Below are 20,044 nucleotides of genomic sequence, written 5' to 3' on the forward strand. Positions count from 1 at the left end.
AATCATAATATAAATCTTAAAGGTCTGGCTTCCACCAATCCTTACACATTTTGTTTTCCCCCAGCACTACAGAGCCTAACCTACCCTTACCCCTTTCGAGCATTCTTGCTCCAAACGACCACCTATTTTAAGATGTCAATGACACTTTCCCAAATTCTACAAATTCACCCCAGTTTTGCCACCCGACTCCAGCACCTGCCCGGACACGTTCCCCTCCCTCCCAATAGATTTGATACCGAGTTCAGGTTCTGCAGATCCCGTCGCGATTCTGTCACACAGCACTGACAGATAAGATTTGACCTTTCGACTCCGTCCTTGGGGACTTCCCGCTGGCCAAGAAGGGTAGTTCCAACCCCAGAAAACGGGCTTCCTGCTCAGGAACGCAGCCTCTAGCAGCGCACAGTCTGAGGCAACGTCTCCGGCAATTAGAACGATGCTGGGCGCCCGGGTGTGCATCACTCCGCCTCATACTCCTGCCAACTGCAGAGCACTCGGTCCGGCAGCCAGTCCATCCCACCCACAGCCAAGTCCCAGCCAGCCGGACCTTACGCAGGACCCCGATGACAGGTCGTTGACGGCTGCAGCAAAAGCCAAGGCCACCTGCCGCTGCTGCCCATCCCCGCCAACCTCGGACCTCCTAGACTGGACCGCAGAAAAGCGTTTCTATGGGAACCCCCCGGGAATCACGTGACGCAATCGGACGACCAATTGCTTCTTACCTCTGCCCGCGGTCCAGCTTTCGGCACTCCCTCTCGCCCCCGCCTCGTTCGCCCAGCCCCGCCCCTTGCCTGCGGAGAGCCCGCGCCTGCGCGCTGTGTCCTGCGCGCTCCCTCCCTCGCGCGCGCTCTCCGTGGAAGAGCGGGGGCAGCGTGGGAGGCGCCAGGGGAGCGCGAACCTGAGGAGGAAGAAACGGGGCTGGCGCGCAGGCCCAGAACCGTCCGAGCCGCGGCAGCCGGCGACGCCCCAGAGCGGAAGAGGGAAGTGAATCAGGCGCTGGGCAGTGGGCTGCTGGGCTGGGCTTGCTGAGTTAGAGGCAGCGCCAAGAAGAGGCTTTTGCCGCTGGTCGGGATTGGGATGTCGAAGAACACAGTGTCGTCGGCCCGGTTCCGGAAGGTGGACGTGGATGAATATGACGAAAACAAGTTCGTGGACGAAGAAGATGGGGGCGACGGCCAGGCCGGGCCCGACGAGGGCGAGGTGGACTCCTGCCTGCGGCAATATCCTTGCATTCGCCGCCCTCCCCACCCCAGCCCAGCCAAGCCCAGCCGGCCCTTCTCCTGAGACCCGGGAGCCTGCAGGATCCGCCGGGCACCGGAGCGGAGCTGCCCTCTCAACCTGCGGCTTAAGCTGTCTCTTTGGAGTCGCCCGTTCTGAGAGGGCAGGGGGAAGCCCCCGTTTCCTACCCAGTCGGCAGGAGACGCAAGGGTCCCACTCTTGGAAGCCTGCGCTCCCCCGCGCGCCTTCCACGCCTCCAGATTCCTCAGGTTGCACCCGAGTGCCTGCCTGCCTGCCTCGGGAACTGGTCCCGCCGGCCGCGCCCTCGCGGCGCCGGGGAAGGCGGCCTGGGCTGGTGGGGAAGGCTGGTGCCGAGCGCCTTAGTTTTTCTTCCTAGAACTCTGTTTCCTGGGGTCACATTAGCTCCAGAAATTTCTGATTGTGGGGAACCTGCATCTTTCCTTAGTGGTTTTGTTTTTTGTTGTGTTTTTGTTATTGGTAGCATTAAGGTAGTTTATTCCTTACGGGGGGGCGGGGGGAGATGGGACGGTTTGAAAATTGAGGGCCCCTGTGCTTTCAGCCCATTGGCCTTTTTTAAAAAAAAAAAAAAAAGGAAGAAGAAGAAGGGGATTTGGCAAAATATGCATTGCACAGAATTTGTTAACCGGGGGAGGGGAATGAATACAAAAAATACAAAACTCCCAGAAGGAAGCTTGGAGCCTTTTACCTGCTAAGAAAAGGACAATAGAAAAAACGACGGGGAATGCGTGGGGAGAATCCTTGGAAATATTTAAAATAAACCCCAATGAATAAGATAGAAGATGAGTCATTTGTATAAAGCAGAATCATTTTTGTAATCCTAAAATTGTTTCCATTTTAGTTAAAATATGGCTGTCAGTTCCCAGTTTCTGTTTTGCATATTTGAATATTCATAACTTTGGCTTCGCATTTGCATTACATCTTTTTTAGAAAAATGTAAATGTTGCAAAAAACCGAAGCTGTAGTTTTAGAAAATCTCAGACACTGGATTTGTATGCATTTCTAATTATCCTTGGGTGTATTCATAAGACTCTCAACAATGTCCTGTTATATTGGGGAAATGAAAGTGAAAATATTTAATGGCAACAATATCCTTTTTTAAAGGCACCTAAATAGAGCATTAGACATTTATCAATATATAAATAGTCCTTTGCCAGAACTTTCAGATAATTAGCTGTTGCTCTCTTGCATTATTTAAATACTTAAGTGCCTGGAGTCATAAAAAATGAGCTAATCTACATAAGGCATGCTTCTCAAGAAATCCCTGCAGCCTTGAAAGTAACAGCTTGTCAACCAGAGATTTTGTGTGTGTAAGAACTTTTTCTTCAGAAGATAAATGGTGAACATGCTTCTTAAAAACATTATTTGTGATGGATAGATGGTGTTTTATGAAACCCCAGTGTATTTTAGGTAATTTGTGGTGACTCTTAAATGGTACTGCTGTATCCATATCAGTGGACCTGCTTTTTGATCAGTTCATCTTAAAATATGAAGATACTGTCTCTTCTTACCCTTACATACAGCCAGGAAAGACAGCCCTAGTGGTGGGGTAATAGAGATGGAGGAACAAGTGAACTCTGGTTTTCCTTTTAGGGGAATGTCTGTACGTTCTGACAGTCTGATTGGCCTTCTGTTTCTCATGCTTGGTAACTCACTAGTGCTTTCAAAGAGAGCCTGAATTTAATAGGTATGGTCTAACACAGTTTGAATAACCTTTGTGAAATATGAGAGAAAATATATAAAGCAAAAAATTAAGCTGCCACCTAAGGGACATATGAATTATTACATCTTCTGTGATGCCTCTTTTCATCAATACTGAGAGACTGCTAATGTGTATCATTCAGATTGCTAATCTGCCAGCATGTTCTACCAGCATTTCAGATAATATAGAATATAGTTCTAGTAAAAGTTTGGTCTTTATTTTTTCAATTAGAATCACAGGAAAAGACATTTTGGTTGATAATAGGTTATTTCATTTGGGGGACTAATAATTCTGATATATATTTTAGGATTTCTTTAACACCACTCTAGGTAATGTTTGCGTATGTATCTCACTGGGAAATGAAAGACTATCAAGGTGTTCATTTGATAGTTAGAATCAAGGGTGAAACAGTCCTTGCTTTATTAAAAAAAAGTCTAATGTTCTATTTTGCTGTTGATATTTTGCCTTTGATTAACATCCTGGAAACCAGCACATTGAATTTCCAGTATTGAACATGGTGACCAAAGTTTCTTTTTATATGTAAATCAAGTCGTAAGAACCAGTGGTTATAATGCTTTCCTGGGGGCCATCCTTTGCTGCTACACCCTTAACTTCCATCACAGGAAACATGACAGCTGCCCTACAGGCAGCTCTGAAGAACCCCCCTATCAACACCAAGAGTCAGGCAGTGAAGGTGAGTTGCAGACTACAACACAGTGATCTCTGCTGATACCTTATTTTTAGTAAAATCCTCTGCAGTTGCAAAAAAAATCAATATTTTAACTGTTTGCTATCTTTGACATAGAAGAGTTTATAATGTAGTTTGATAAGTAAAAATTTCACGTGAAAAAAATAGCCCCGTAATGTAGTTATGATAATGCTGCATGGTAAGACACAGTAAGTTCAAACGATAGTGAAATCATTTGTGTGTGTTTTTAGAGGAGATCACTCAAGCTGAATTTGAGCAAAGGTTTGAAAAAAAGTTAAACCTTTACAAAAATAAACATTGTAATTGCTTTTTAAAGATTTTTTAAAACCATACAAATACTAAATATTTATTATAGAAAGCTCAGATATATGGGAAGGTTAAAAAGATAGTCATTTATGGTCCCAGCACCCATAGATAGCAGTTACTACTTTGGGGCCTTGCTATATAGTTACCGAGTTCCCATTTGTTTTTTAAGAATGAAATTTTATAACGTGCTTTTTCGGCTGTATGTAATGTACATGAGCTTTCCTTCGCAATAAGTTTATAGCATTTTTAACAGTTGTGTATGGATAAGCTGCAGTGTATACATAACTAATGTTTTGTTATATATTTAGACTGACTTTTTTTTCCTATTGTAAACCACTGAAAATATTTTTTGGTAAATTTTTAATTGTTCTCTTTGAGTAAATTGCTAGCAGTGAATTACTGGATCAAAGAATGCACTTTTTTTTAAGGCTTTTGGTACATGTAGTATTGCCAAATTGCCCTTCAGAACAGTTGTGCAACTTACATTCTCTGCAGTCTTTTACTAATTCTTAACCTATTTACGTATTTATTTAAAATGATGCCCATAGCATCAACCCCGCTGTCCATAGCTATTCATACATCCTAGGAGCTTCAAGGATCTGAGTTGAATAGTAGTAAGTAATAACTTAGGTAAATGCATAATAATTATCTAGGTAACATAATTTTTTATTGGGGAAAAATTTCTTTGGTTTTTGCAAGTTGTGAAGAATGTCGTTGAAGTTTCATTTTTACCCTGGATGCAAAGATATTTTTCTAAATCTGGTAATTGCAGTCTTTAAGCCAAAGATAAACATTCTGTGAAATCCTGACCAGTAGGAATGCTGGAGGTATCACTTTGTGTTGAATGGAAGGAGAAACGAATTGTTGAAAAGGTCAGTTAAGTGTTTCCTTTGCTTGGCTGGATGGGTAAGAAAATAACTGCTTTTGAAGCAGGCTTTTGCCAAAGAAAAAAGATCATTATTAGTGAACATCACTATATTTCATATCCACAGTCAGTTCATATAAATTACAGTCAATTTTCTTTCAAGACTGCTTGGTTTATTAAAATTTTTAAATAAGAGAAAGTTTTTAAGAAAAAATTACTTCTGAAGGATAATTCAAGGTGGAAAGGTGGAACTGCAAATCTGCTTCCTGGTTTTGTTGGGGTTTTTTTTTTTTTGAGACGGAGTCTCACTCTGTCGCCCAGGTTGGAGTGCGATGGCACAATCTCAACTCACTGCACCCTCCACCTCCTGGGTTTAAGCGATCCTCCTGCCTCCGCCTCCTGAGTAGCTGGGATCACAGGCACACACCACCATGCCTGCATGATTTCTGTATTTTTAGTAGAGACGGGGTTTTACCATTTTGGCTAGGCTGGTCTCGAACTCCTGACCTCAGGTGATCTGCCCATCTCGGCCTCCCAAAGTGCTGGGATTACATTACAGCTGTGAGCCACCACACCTGCCCGTTTTGTTGGGATTTTTTTTAAGATCAAGACATAAATTTAAATGTTGTTTTAATAAATTGTTAAATTATCACATTGATCTGTTAGCAAATCCTCTTGGCTCTGCCTTCAATTATGTCAACAGTCTGTCTAGTTTCTTGCCACCTCCACTGCTACTATGCTTACCACATACAGCCTGTATTATTGCATTTGCCTCCTAATTGCTCTCCCTGCTTCTACCTTATCCACTACTCTCACAGCTTATTCTCTGTAACATAGATGCCAAAGCGATCCTGTTAAAATGTGAGTCAGATTATGACACTGCTCGTAAAACCTTCCAGTGTCTTCTCTTTTCTCTCAGTAAAAGCCAAACTCCTTTCAATGCCTGTAGGCCTTACACGATCTGTCCTCCCATAACCTCTGACTTACTCACGTGCTTTTCTCCCACCAATCCACTCCAACCACATTGGGTTTTTTTCTATTCCTGGAACACACTGAATACACACTAATAGCACTGTTCTTTGCTCTGTCTGAAACACTTTCCTCAGTTATCCCAAGCCTTCCTCTTTCACGTCCTTCAGGTCTTTACTCAAATGTCACCTTCTTAGTGTGGACTTTCTGAAATTCTAAACCCTCCTCATACAGATATGTCTAAATGTTCTGTTATTTATTTACCCACCAGGACCGGGCAGGCAGCATTGTCTTGAAGGTGCTCATCTCTTTTAAAGCTAATGATATAGAAAAGGCAGTTCAATCTCTGGACAAGAATGGTGTGGATCTCCTAATGAAGTATATTTATAAAGGATTTGAGAGCCCCTCTGACAATAGCAGTGCTATGTTACTGCAATGGCATGAAAAGGTAAGTTATGAATTATAAATCTATATGACTGGTTCTTTTACAATAGGGAATGACAATAACAAGCTCTCTCACCTAAATAACCATTTTGATTGGTTGTACATTTTTGTTATTACAAATAAAATGCATGAAAATGATAGTTCATATTTATGTTTACTAGCCTTGGTCTTAAGAGATTCTGATTCCAACACTTGTGTTTATTCAGCAATGATTATTAGTAATTAAACATAATCTTGAACTCTGAATTAAATCAAAACTTTGTAAAAGAAAATAAGCAATACAAATCAAGAATTCTTTCACAGTGACCAAAAGGTGAAAACAACACAAGGATCATCAACAGATGAACAGCTAGATTGTGGTACATACATACAATGGAATATGATTCAACCATAAAAAGGAAGGACATTCTGACACATGCTATAACATGGGTAAACCTTGAAAACATACCAAGTGAAATGAACCAAACACAAAAGAACTAATATTTTATAATTTTACTTATGTGAAATAATCTAGGATAGGCAAACACAAAGGGACAGAAAGTCCTTAGAGGTTACCAGGAAGTAGGGAAAGCAAGGAATAGGGAGTTAGTGCTTAATGGGTACAGAGTTCCTGCTTGGAGTGGTAAAAAAGTTTTGGAAACAGTGGTAATGGCTACAGTATATTGTGAATATAATTAATGCCAATGGATTTTACACTTAAAGATGGTTAAAATGGCAAATTTTGTGTTAGATATTTTATAACTTTTTTTTAAAGAATTAGGGGTTTGGAGGATCAAGAATTCTTAAATCATGTTTTTCTGTTTTCATGTGTATATTTTGCAATGTAAGTAGATGCTGATACATCATCTGTCAAAAGAGTACAAGGGATTTTGAGCTTTGGGTAAAAAACTGGATAAGATGTAAATAGAACCAGTCATAAAAATATTGAGTGTTTGAAGTGTATCTGAGTGAAAATACACACATAAGAAAAAAGTACATAGTAAAACTTGTGGTTTAGCCTTGGTCAAGTCACTTTATCCCTCATACACTATCAAAAAGAACTAACATTTATGGATTAGGGTAACCATTCCTCACAACTTTCCCAGGATAGCCCCAGTTTATGCCTGTTGTCCCATCATAGCTATAAATAGTTCCCCCTTTTACTCTAAAATGTACCAATTTGGATAGTAATTTATATGGCACCCTATTCATGGAACACTTTCTGTTGCCAGGCACCATACTATTAATGTTTTATTTAACCTTTACAACAACCCTGTGAAGTATATAAATATCTTTATCATCCTCAATTTACAGATGAAGAGCCAGCTTTAAAACCCAAGCAGCATTGTTCTAGTATAGCCTCAAGATTGCAGTGAACATTGATTACTTACTGTATTCCACATATTCTTCAAAGGACTTTATAAATATTAACTCATTTAATCCTCATAAAAAAGGAGGGAAATGCTTGCTATTATTCCTCTTTTGTAGCTGAGGAAACTGAGGCATGTGTGAAGTCTTCATTTCTTCCAAATGTCAGTCACCAGTTTTTACCAATCTTCGAAGTATTTCTGAAATCTCTGTGTTCAAGTGTATGTAATGCAGCTGTTCACAGCATCTCTCCCAGTCTGTTGCCATAGCTTCCTGACTGGTTTCCCAATTAATAGTTTTGCCTCCCTCAAATCTGTTCTCTACCCAGCCATCAGAATGATATCTTTAAAATCAAAATTGCCCTTGTCAGTCATCTGCAGGATAAAGTCAAAGTTCCCAAGTCTAGCTTCATCTTCCATGTCATTCTTCCCCTCAGGCTACAGCAATGCCAGCCTTTTTCCTGAATGCACGGTATCGTTTCACACCTCCATACATTTGCTCATGATTTTCTGGTGTTAGCCTGTCACCTACTCATTCTTTTAATGTGTCATTTCCTCCATGAAGCCTTAGCTGAAACATTCCTCTATACTGTTAATCTGGGTATAAGCCTCTCCCTGGTGCTTTAATAGCACCTGAAGCACAACTCTTCATTTCATACGTTAGATAAAAATTACCCATTTATATGTCTCCTCGTGCTAGACCAGAAAATGCTGTATTTGTTCACTTTTGTATCCCCAGCATCTAGCACAGTACTCAGTATACAAAGGTATTCCATAAATATTTTTTGAACAGAAAGAAACCAGAGCTCAGATTCCTAATACTTGATCATTACTCTCTATTTTTCAAATTAGAGTCAGAGTTAAAGTCTCTAAGTTCTTAGCTATTAAACAATACCTTCTTTCTTTGGGAGAAAAAAATCTGACAAAAGCTGACTAATCGAAGTGGAAGTTGGGATGGTTGATCCCAGTTTGAATTTTCTCCTGACTGTGTGGTGAGAATGAGAAATGCAGAATGTCCACCTTTTTTGAGCAGGAACACTATGCTGCAGATTTTTTAAAACATTATTTAGAATTAATATACTAGAATGTAAACTAGTATCTCACTAGAATGTAAGCTCATGAGGGCAGGGACTTTCAAGGTTTTGTTTATTACTGTAACCCCAGCGTCAAGAACAGTACCTGGTGCGTAATTGGTGCTCAAGAATTTATTATTTGTTAACTAATAAATTCAGGGTCTATAGCCGTGCCCATTCCTTCTTTAAGAAGAATGTTTTACTAAATATGAGAATTGACCTTTTATGATTCTGTCAACATTTACATCTTGGTTTGTTTTTAGGCACTTGCTGCTGGAGGAGTAGGGTCCATTGTTCGTGTCTTGACTGCAAGAAAAACCGTGTAGTCTGGCAGGAAGTGGATATCTGCCTCGGGAGTGGGAATTGCTGGTACAAAGACCAAAACAACCAAATGCCACTGCTGCCCTGTGGGTAGCATCTGTTTCTCTCAGCTTTGCCTTCTTGCTTTTTCATATCTGTAAAGAAAAAAATTACATATCAGTTGTCCTTTAATGAAAATTGGGATAATATAGAAGAAATTTTGTTAAAATAGAAGTGTTTCATCCTTTCAAAACCATTTCAGTGACGTTTATACCAATCTGTATATAGTATAATTTACATTCAAGTTTAATTGTGCAACTTTTAACCCCTATTGGCTGGTTTTTTGTTTTGTTTTGTATTATTTTTAACTAATACTGAGAGATTTGGTCAGAATTTGAGGCCAGTTTCCTAGCTCATTGCTAGTCAGGAAATGATATTTATAAAAAATATGAGAGACTGGCAGCTATTAACATTGCAAAACTGGACCATATTTCCCTTATTTAAGCAAAATATGTTTTTGGAATAAGTGGTGGGTAAATACCACTACCAAGTTCTAGCTTTGTTTTTGCTTGCCTCCTGATTATCTGTACTGTGGGTTTAAGTATGCTACTTTCTCTCAGCATCCAATAATCATGGCCTCTCAATTTATTTGTGGTCACCCAGGGTTCAGAGCAAGAAGTCTTGCTCTATACAAATGTATCCATAAAATATCAGAGCTTGTTGGGCATGAACATCAAACCTTTGTTCCAATAATATGGCTCTGTTTGGAAAAAACTGCAAATCAGAAAGAATGATTTGCAGAAAGAAAGAAAAACTATGGTGTAATTTAAACTCTGGGCAGCCTCTGAATGAAATGCTACTTTCTTTAGAAATATAATAGCTGCCTTAGACATTATGAGGTATACAACTAGTATTTAAGATACCATTTAATATGCCCCATAAATGTCTTCAGTGTTCTTCAGGGTAATTGGGATCTCAAAAGATTTGGTTCAGATCCAAACAAATACACATTCTGTGTTTTAGCTCAGTGTTTTTTAAAAAAAGAAACTGCCACACAGCAAAAAATCGTTTACTTTGTTGGACAAACCAAATCAGTTCTCAAAAAATGACCGGTGCTTATAAAAAGTTATAAATATCGAGTAGCTCTAAAACAAACCACCTGACCAAGAGGGAAGTCAGCTTGTGATTAGTATTTACATTGGACACCAGTTTTGTAATCACTGACTTATGTGCAAACTGGTACAGAAATTCTATAAACTCTTTGCTGTTTTTGATACCTGCTTTTTGTTTCGTTTTGTTTTGTTTTGTAAAAATGATAAAACTTCAGAAAATAAAATGTCAGTGTTGAATAATTTTTCTCTGACTTTAACAATTACAAATGTATGGTTAATTAAGAAGAAAGGTTTTCTGCTTCTACCACCAAGTATTGTACTCTTTTTTTTTTTTTTTTTTTTTTTTTTTGAGACAGAGTCTTGCTCTGTCGCGCAGGCTGGAGTGCAGTGGCGCAATCTCGGCTCACTGCAAGCTCCGCCTCCCGGGTTCACGCCATTCTCCTGCCTCAGCCTCTCCAAGTAGCTGGGACTACGGGCGCCCACCACCACAACAAGAACAATTTGGTAGGGTTTTTATAAGACTACTTTATATAGATATAAGATGATAGAGAAGAGAGTCATGAATGATGTCAGAGCACTTACGCCTTTGGAGTGATTCCATAGCCCTCTGGATGGCAGCTGAATACCTGTATGTGGTATCACTGCCCACATACCTAGACTAGAAAGTGCAAAGTAGCCTAGCAGCTGCAGTCATTCATTCCCAGCCTCCAAAATTCTCTTTCTTACACCTCAAATCTATTTCTTGTACTTACCTACTGACAGCAACTTCTGTTTGCTTTCGATCTTCACCTGACTAGATTCCCACTTTAAAACACTTCCAGGCAATTCAGGGTCTTATGGGTGAAGATAAGCTAAGCAATAGGTATTATTTTTAAATATTACTTAGAGATGGGGACTTGCTATGCTGCCCAGGCTGGAGTGCAGTGGCTGTTCACAGGTGTGATCATAGTGCACTGAAGCCTCAAACTCCTGGCTTCAAGCAATCCTGCCTCAGCCTCCCGAATAGCTGGAACTACAGGCACATGCCACTGTGCCTTAGTCAATAGGTATTAGAGGTAGTCAAGTAGGTATAGCATAACCAATTACAAACTTTAAAATCAAATGATACTGAATACTTTTTCATAAAATCCCTCTTAACATCACTTTCATAACTGAAGCGTTTGGAAAAATTCTGGAGTTCATATTCTGTGTTCACACAAATGGGTGGGTGTATTTAGAATCTGCCAGTCTATCAGCTTTACTGAGGGGAGACAATAAAAATATTTAACAAGAGACCAAGTCAAAATGGATACCAGCTGGAAACAACTGGTTCAACTGTTGCCTCCTGACTAAATGTCAGCCCAGGGTATAGTAACCATGACACAATACTGTCCTTGGTGAAAAGAGTTGGGAATAGGATTAATTGTGGAAAAATATATATAAATGCCATAGGACACTTTTAGCACAAAAGTAGTTGTTTACCTCCCATTCTCCTTTAATCTCAGTGGTTTTATTATTTGGTTTCTTTTTTGCCATTTTACAAAATGGAAGAAATGGAAAACATACCCTTTCTTGGTCATTGGCTAACAGCACCATTTAGGTAACAGTCATACTTGATGACAAGTATGATGATATTTTAAGGACATGAACATGGGTGAAATCAATATGTAGATGGTACAAATTAACCAAATTCTTTTTAAAGCATTTCTTGTGGATCCCAGGATCATTAGGACATAACAGAAGAATAAGGTCTGAATCTTGTTTGCCAGTTTGCTGTCAGCCTAATTGGGAAGTAAGGTTAAGCACTTGAAAATTATGTCATACAAAAAAAAAAAAAAGAAAACATCATACAATTTAGCATTTGACTGTAAATGCAGTTAGTCAGTGTTGGGAGAACAACAAAATCAGGGTGGATCAGAGTATTTAAAGTGAGACATTAATTTGAACTAATCCTTTGGAGGGGCAGAAATAAGTGAAATGAACAGAGTAGAAAGAGAAAGTTAAAAGTGGGTTTAATAGTCACCGTTCTTGCAGTTTTAATGTTTGGGCTTTTTTGTGGATTCTTTGTGTTATTTTTTTTTTTTGAGACAGAGTCTTGCTCTGTCGCCCAGGCTGGAGTGCAGTGAATCACTGCAAGCTCTGCCTCCTGGGTTCACGCCATTGTCCTGCCTCAGCCTCCCAAGTAGCTGGGACTACAGGCGCCTGCCACCACGCCCGGCTAATTTTTTGTATTTTTAGTAGAGACAGGGTTTCACTGTGTTAGCCAGGATGGTCTCGATCTCCTGACCTCGTGATCCGCCTGCCTCGGCCTCCCAAAGTGCTGGGATTACATGTGTGAGCCACCGTGCCCGGCCGCAGTTTTAATGTTTTTAACGTAGAATTCTAGATGGTGTGAATTATTAACAGGATCAGAAACTATCTCCATGATAGATTAAAGAAAGTCAAATTATAGGAAATCATAATTTTGTATTAGCTGAAATAGACATTGATGATCACTTAGTTTCACCTCATGTATATAAAGGTAAAAACAGAAAATTAATTTTTTTTTTTTTTTGAGATGGAGTCTGCTCTGTTGCTCAGGCTGGAGTGCAATGGCACAATCTCGGCTCACTGCAACCTCCACCTCCCAGGCTCAAGCGATTCTCCTGCCTCAGCCTCCTGAGTAGCTCGGATTACAGGCACGCGTCACCATGCCCAGCTAATTTTTGTATTTTTAGTAGAGATAGGGTTTCACCATGTTGCCCAGGCTGGTCTTGAACTCCTGACCTCAGGTGATCCACCATCCTTCTCAGCTTCCCAAAGCACTGGGATTATAGGCGTGAGCCACCACGCCCAGCCAGATTGATTAATTTTTAGATACACGATTTTTCCTTTAGATTTACAAATAACATCACCTTACAGACAAAATATTTTACAAGCACCAAAATAATTGAAAAACACACCCAATTAAGAAACAGACCAACGGCCTCTGTAGAACCGAGTGCCCTAAAACAAGGCTGCTTCTGTCCATATTCCTGCCGTGGGACCTCTGCCCCAATCCCTCTCCCCCTCATCCCAATGTCACTAATACAGTATGTGAAAACCCCAATGTGGAAACGTTCTGTGCAGGTGCCTCTTGTACGATTCCAGATATGGAGGAGGCCCGGGAAGCCCACAGAGGTACAGCATGTCATCTGCCTCAAGGTGGTGCTACTTCACCACATTGATGATCCAATCACAAGCAACATGGGACACAGCATTCACTTTAACATTTCTGTTTTCCTTTATCATTTCTATTACTTGAGTGTGTAAGAGTAATAAACATAAATTATCTATGTTTACATCTCTTATTTCTCTCTGAAACGGTTCCCTAGAATCCACAGCACATGAAACACAAATTGAGTAGTGTATGACCCACCTGAATTCCAAAGCATTCTTAAACTCCCGTATTTTCCAGCCTAGCAGTTAGCTCCTGCTCTGCAAGGTACACCCTCTTGACCTTTCTGCTAGACTATGTGGGCCTCCTGAAGTCATAGTAGCTGTCTCTTACTGATCCCCACATTCACTTGGCATAGTTGGTGTTCAACAAATATCTCTTGGTTGCGTAACATTGAATGAGCTAAGTCACTTAAGAAATCCTTAACTTATACACAGGTTCTTAGGGTACCTGAATAGGGCAACACATCAGAAGTACAAATTGAGAACTATACAAAGACTAAAATAATTCTTGGGTTCAAATACCCTAGAGCCAATCAAGTTTAGTCACAAAGAATTTCAATTCACTTCAATGTGGACAGTTAAGAAGGGAATTTATCAGGCTTAGGTGGAAATCAGAGCCACCATGAGTACCACATGCAGCCCCTATAGTGTTTAGCTTTGCCAGAAGTCACCAGAGAAAGTGGCTGAGGGACAGCATTCCAGCTCACATCTGGCTAACAGGGGCACCATGGGAGTTTATATGAAGTGCTCCTTATTCTGTGGCATCACCTTCTGAGAGCAGAGATGTGACCCAATACCCCTTGTTTTCCTTAAAGATAACCATTAAATTATATCCATGAATTTATATCACCTTCCTTGACTTTATACGTAGATTTTTCTAATCCTGTCAACCCTTAGGGTAATGAATAACTTAAATGGCCAATGCCTCTGAATAACATCATACTTCCTTTTGTTTCTCCAAAAATTTAATCAAGATGCCAGGGCAACTAAGATTTTCTTCAATTTCCTAAGTTAAAAGTCAGTGTATTCATTAGCCAATGGTTCTATATTTTGTTCATTTTAGTTTTTATTCATTTGTTTTCATGTAATTTGTTCATGTTGTTCAACATTTAAAAAGTAAGAAATACGTACTGTGATAATTTTCCATTCCACCCTAGTTTCTCTTTTGACAACCAACTGTTGTCACTTAATTCTTAGGCATCCCTCCAGATATGGTATATGCATTTACAGGCAAATACCTATATAAGATTTTACCCCTTTGTGTACATAAATACTAACACACTATATATAGTGTTCTGTGCCTTGCTTTTTTCATTAACAGTATATTTTGGTGGTAATTTCCTATCAATACGTAAAGAACTTCCTTAATCCCTTCAGAGGCGTTTGAACCAAAGCAACTCTGTCTTGAATAGCAGCTAGGTAAAATAAGGCTGAAACCTACTGGGCTGCATTCCCAGACGGTTAAGGCATTCTAAGTCACAGGATGAGATAGGAGGTCAACACAAGATACCGGTCATAAAGACCTTGCTGATTAAACAGTTTGCAGTAAAGAAGCTGGCCAAAACCCACCAAATCCAAGATGGCAATGAAAGTGACCTCTGCCTCTGGTCATCCTCACCACTACACTCCCACCAGCACCATGACAGTTTACAAATGCCATGGCAACATCACGAAGTTATCCTATATGGTTTAAAAAGGGGAGGCATGAATAATCCACCCCTTGTTTAGCATATCATCAAGAAATAACCATTAAAATGGGCAACCAGCAGCCCTCAGGGCTGCTCTGCCTATGGAGTAGCCATTCTTTATTCCTTTACTTTCTTAATAAACTTGCTTTAACTTTACAGACTCGCCCAGAATTCTTTGTTGCGTGAGATCCAAGAACGCTCCCTTGGGGTCTGGATCAGGACCACTTTCCGATAACAATTTTATTTTTATGACTGCATAATAATTCTATTATATAAATAAATGTACCATAATTTACTTAACCATTTCCCTATTGATTTAGGTGGTTTCTGATCTTTTGCAGTTACAAACAGTGCTACAGTGAATAGCATTATACACAAGCCATTTTGCATATGTTCAAGCCTATTTGTAGATCAGTTCCTAAAAGTGAAAGTTAAGGTCAGTTGGAGGGCATTTAAGGGAGATATTGCTAAATTGCCTTTCTTAAAGGTTTTGTCAATTATACTTTCTCTAGCAATGTAGAAGAATGCATGTTTTCCCGCCCCTTTACTTATTCTATGTGTTTGTCATAAAACATTTTTTAATCGTTTCAAATCTGATGTTTTAAAAATGGTATCGTATATTTGCATTTCTCTTAATGTAAATGAGATTGCACATCTTTTCACATGTCTAATAGCTGGTTGTATTTTCTCTTCTATATTTTTGTATTTCTATATTGTCTTTGCCCTTTTGATGGTCTTTTTCTTACTGATTTGTAGGAGCTCTTTTCAACAGGAATGTCAAATATTTCTTGCATTTTGAGTTTCACTTTATAATAGCTTTTACTATAAATAAAATGGTTATTTTTATTTTTATCTAATTGAGTTTATTAATCTTTTCTTATGGCATTTAGAGTTCAAGTCATACTTAGAAAGATTTTCCCGGCTCCAAAATTTAAAAATAGAAATTTCATGAGATGTTCTTGGATGTTTTTATGATTTTAAATTTTAGTTTTTTTATTTTAAAATATTCATATTTTTCTTTTCAACAATTGCTGCTCCAAATGTAAACTAGAATAGATTAGTTGGTCCCCATATGGAAGTTTTATCCTAATATATTGACTTGGTTGGTTTTCTCAGGATTGAGGGTGTTTTCTTAAGACAAACTACCCAAAGTATTTTGCACGTGAAAGCACAGTTTCACTGTCATTCAGTCAAGTATTTACATGCTAAGGCTGCTTAAAATATTTAAAATACAATCCTTATCCTGCAGGGTCTAGATTCTAGGTAAGAGACACGAGCAATGACTAAAATTCAATAGTAAACAAGCTATAATAAAGAAGAGAGTAAATTCATGTACAATAACAGATGGGGAGCAATTACTTCTCCAAGAGAGAATGTCAAGGAAAAGGTGTGAAAATAGGAGCATTCAATGGACCTTGAAGGCTATCTAAGAGTTTGCCAAATAGAAAACAGGAAGGGAATACCAAGCCGAGGAAACGACACCATTTCAGAATTCGCACAATTAGTGAACATTCCAGAATCCTGTTCATTATTAGTATTAAATCAAGTTAATTAACTGATACCATGTTACCACTAAGTTTGAAGACTGGTTCCAAGTTTTCTGGGTCCTCAGCTCAAAAGCAAAAGATTTCCTTAACTTTGATATAACACCCAGTGTTTATTCTAAAAAGAGGGAAACCATCTGCTGCTGAGATACAGCTACTTATGAGTTTCATGTTATAGCTGTTGTCAGGCCAGGAAGTACATAGACAAAGTATATGCTGATTGATAGTGACTCTCTGGGGTGCTGTATTGAGTAGGACATGTTGGAGTTCAGCAAGAAGGTGTACCATGAGAACCGGGCTTCTGGGAGCTGTAATAATATTGTTTAATACTGCCTAAAGCTCTACTTAACTTTTACATGCAGCCACTGAAAACTCATGCTTACATTTCTCTGCAGGTCTGCTCCATTCTTGCTTTTATCACCAATAATCAGCCTCCTCTGCTTTACCAGTAACACGACAAAACACTCCACCAGAAGCCCCCTAAGTTTCCCATCATGATGTTCAGACACCCAGACCAAAACTGACTTTTCTTTCTCAGTTCCACTTCCAAAGTCCCAGGGAAGGATTCTGATTGGTCCAGCTTGAGTCTAGACTCAACCTCTGGATCAGTCAACTGAGACATAGGCTGGATCACATTTTACTAATATAGCGACTTTCACTGTAACTCTGTAGATGGAGTGTAAAGACAAAAAGTTCTCAGAAATGAGATTCTTATTACATAAAATAATAAACGTGTGTTTCATATATAGGTTCTGCTAGGTTAGGGTCCATGGATCATTTATCTTTGGTCACTATATGAAACCTTGTGCATAATTGGGTCCCTTACATTTATTGAAGTGTTAGGCACCTTTCGGCGAATAAATGAATATAGGTATTATTGCCCCATTTTAATGAGGTTAACTTGGAGAAGTATATTGCCTAGAAAAAATACATGTTACAGTGATCACCTAGAATTTAGGTGTCTGATTATTAAAAGATTTTTTTCACTTCCTGAAGGACTGCAGATAGAGTCTTATAAGAAGTGTGGGCAATGTGGTATAAAAAACAAGTTTTTACTTTGGAAAAACAGATCCAGCAAGCTATGTGGCCTCTGTCCAGTAACTTAACCTTTCTGAGCCTGTTTCTTCATCTGTGAAATAAATATAATATCATCTACAACATGAAATTGTTATGAGGCAGAAATCAATAAGGCTTGCCATATGTCTGGCTGATCTAGTAGGCTTTCAAGTAAGTTATATTTCCTTTATGTACTAATTGATGGATTGATCTGGGTTTTACCTGGATTCATTTCTCAAATTTTCATCTATCTTATGTGTCTGCATGTTATTCTATTTGAACCTACCATTTTTTAAATTTTGTTTTAATTTTTTAGAGGGAAGACTCTGGGAAGCCCCAAACTATGTCTATAGAAATTACTCTTTTTAAAGAATATCAAGCAAAAGGCTAACTATGCCTGGGAATTGTAAACATGCTATTTGATGATAGCAATATCTGGATTACTGTTAACTGCATAACTGGTCTCCTGACTGGTGATCTTCAACCAATTCTCTACACAGCAAGACATTTTTAATCAAAAAATTTAAAATCAAAATTATATTTTTCTACTTCTTAAAAGGCTTTAAAAGCTTCCCATTGCTTTTAGTATCAAATCCAAACTCTTCAATATGGCCACACAATTTTGTGTGGCTTCACCTCTGTCTTCAGCCTCACTGCCCATCCTTCATCTCTGAGTCCTAGTCACAGTGGCTTTCCCTCTGCCACTCTGCTCCTTCTAGCACAGGGCCTTTGCACATGCTACTTCCTCTGCCTGGTATGCTCGTCTCCTATCCTTCCCATTCACCAAACTCCTCATTCAGTTTACTTTCTCAGAGAAACTGTTCCTAACCCCATCTATCTAAATTAGATCCTCCTCAACCAGGCACAGTGGCTCATGCCTATAATCCCAGCACTTGGGGAGGCTGAGGCGGGAGGATCACTTGAGCGCATGAGTTCAAGACCAGCCTGGGCAACATAGGGCGACCTCATCTCAAAAAAAAAAAAAAAGTTAGCTAGATGTGGCAGTGCACACCTGTGCTCCCAGCTACTTGGGAGGCTGAGGCAGAAGGATCACCTGAGCCCTGGAGATCGAGGCCGCAGTGAGCCATGGTCATGCCACTGCACTCCAGCCTTGGTGACAGAGTAAGACTCTGTCTCAAAAAATGTATATAATAAAGAAATAAATAAAGCTTCCCTTCACAGCCATGAGTAGATATTGCCCTTTTCCCATGTAGTGCTTGGCATTATTGTAATTTATGTTTATTATTTGTATTTTACAAATATGATTATTTGATTATCTGTGTTACCACTACATGGTCCACTCCATGCAGACAGGCAGTGTGTCTGTTTCTGCTCACCTCAGCTCTCCCATGTCTAGCACCCAGTACAAATTACTTGTCTGTTACTAGGCAAGGTAACTATGTCTAGTTGCCCAATAGATAGCAGGTATGCAGAAAATATTGGTTGAATACCTAAATGCTGAACAATAAAACGGACCAAGAACGTATTTGCCACCAAGAATGTATTTGCTACCGATTGCTACATAACAAATTACTCTACAACATAGTAGCTTAGAACAACAATGATTATTAAGACCCCTCATGTAAAATACGTATACAAAAGAGGCAGGGCACCATTCCTTGGAGACTTCTCTACCCTCCCTAGAAGGCTTAGTTTCCAAATTCAGAAATCCTAGACAGTGAAGGTCATAAGACGTGACCTTCCATACAGATATATATAATTACATGTTATTGCCCCCAACGTATTTCTGCCCCATTCAAATGACTAGAAGTTCAATTTAGTTTTCCTACTGTATCACTTATCTACTGCTTCACTAAAAATTACCATCAAATTTAGAGGCTTAAAATAACATTTATGTATTTATTATCCACAGTTGCTGGGTGTCGGGACTTTGAGCACAGCTAAGCTGGGTCCTCTGGCTAAGGGTGTCCCCCAGGCTACAATCAAGATGTGGGGCTGGAAGCTGCACTCATCTCAAGGTTCAACAAAAGCAGTGCCAGTTTTGCACAGGTTGCTGGACTAAGGACCTCAGTGTATCCTGCCTGGCTCAGCCCAAGCACGTCTCTCTTCAGGATGCTGAGAGAACAAAAGACCTGTGGAACTTCTGCCCTGAGCTCCAGCCTGTCCCAAGTGAAGCCCCTGGTGTTGGCCCTGAGCCCTTTGCTCAGCAATGGTGCATTCATTGTCGATAGTGAACAGTACCAGGGATGGAGCAACAGGAGACAGGAGAGCATCTCAGCACAAACAAAATTTGCGACGTGATACTATGAAGTATTCATGGATGAGTCCCCCACCCACCCTCCCTTTTATTTTGTGACTTCCTCCATCTGCCCCCATTCCTGTGGAGAAGCAGCCTGCCATTTGTCTTACAGAATTGCCATGGTGGGGCCAGAGAACAGAAATGACAAATAGTTGGCAATGGTCCACATGTCCCAGTGAAAGACAGGATGAAGAGTGTTTGCTGACCAGTCTCCACTCTCCACCAGCCTCTCCTCTTCC

General features: G+C 39.8%; 2 protein-coding genes across 4 annotated transcripts in view; one reads left to right on the plus strand and one right to left on the minus strand.

The window, feature by feature from the left end:
* RGL1 (ral guanine nucleotide dissociation stimulator like 1) overlaps positions 1-689 on the minus strand; it is a 289,859-nt gene extending 289,170 nt beyond the window's left edge. Inside the window, exon 1 of one of the 2 annotated variants that reach the window (XM_055234759.2) lies at positions 237-689. The gene's annotated coding sequence lies outside the window, so the exon portion shown is untranslated. The remainder of the gene's footprint in view (positions 1-236) is intronic. The other variant, XM_055234763.2, reaches the window with a different exon arrangement.
* A 203-nt stretch (positions 690-892) lies between these two features.
* Positions 893-10,320, plus strand: ARPC5 (actin related protein 2/3 complex subunit 5). Of its 2 annotated transcripts, none has more exons than XM_055234219.2 (4): positions 893-1,217; positions 3,569-3,650; positions 6,077-6,253; positions 8,932-10,320. In XM_055234219.2, the coding sequence occupies exons 1-4, from the start codon at positions 1,075-1,077 to the stop codon at positions 8,992-8,994; spliced, it is 465 nt and encodes a 154-aa protein (XP_055090194.1). In that variant the 5' UTR covers positions 893-1,074; the 3' UTR covers positions 8,995-10,320. The 2 variants fall into 2 exon arrangements, with proteins under 2 accessions (XP_055090194.1, XP_055090193.1); XM_055234218.2 differs by having other exon boundaries at positions 915-1,217; positions 3,578-3,650.
* Positions 10,321-20,044: the final 9,724 nt, after the last annotated feature.

This window comes from Symphalangus syndactylus, chromosome 19 (genome assembly GCF_028878055.3).
Source record: "Symphalangus syndactylus isolate Jambi chromosome 19, NHGRI_mSymSyn1-v2.1_pri, whole genome shotgun sequence".
Classification (NCBI taxonomy): Eukaryota; Metazoa; Chordata; class Mammalia; order Primates; family Hylobatidae; genus Symphalangus; species Symphalangus syndactylus.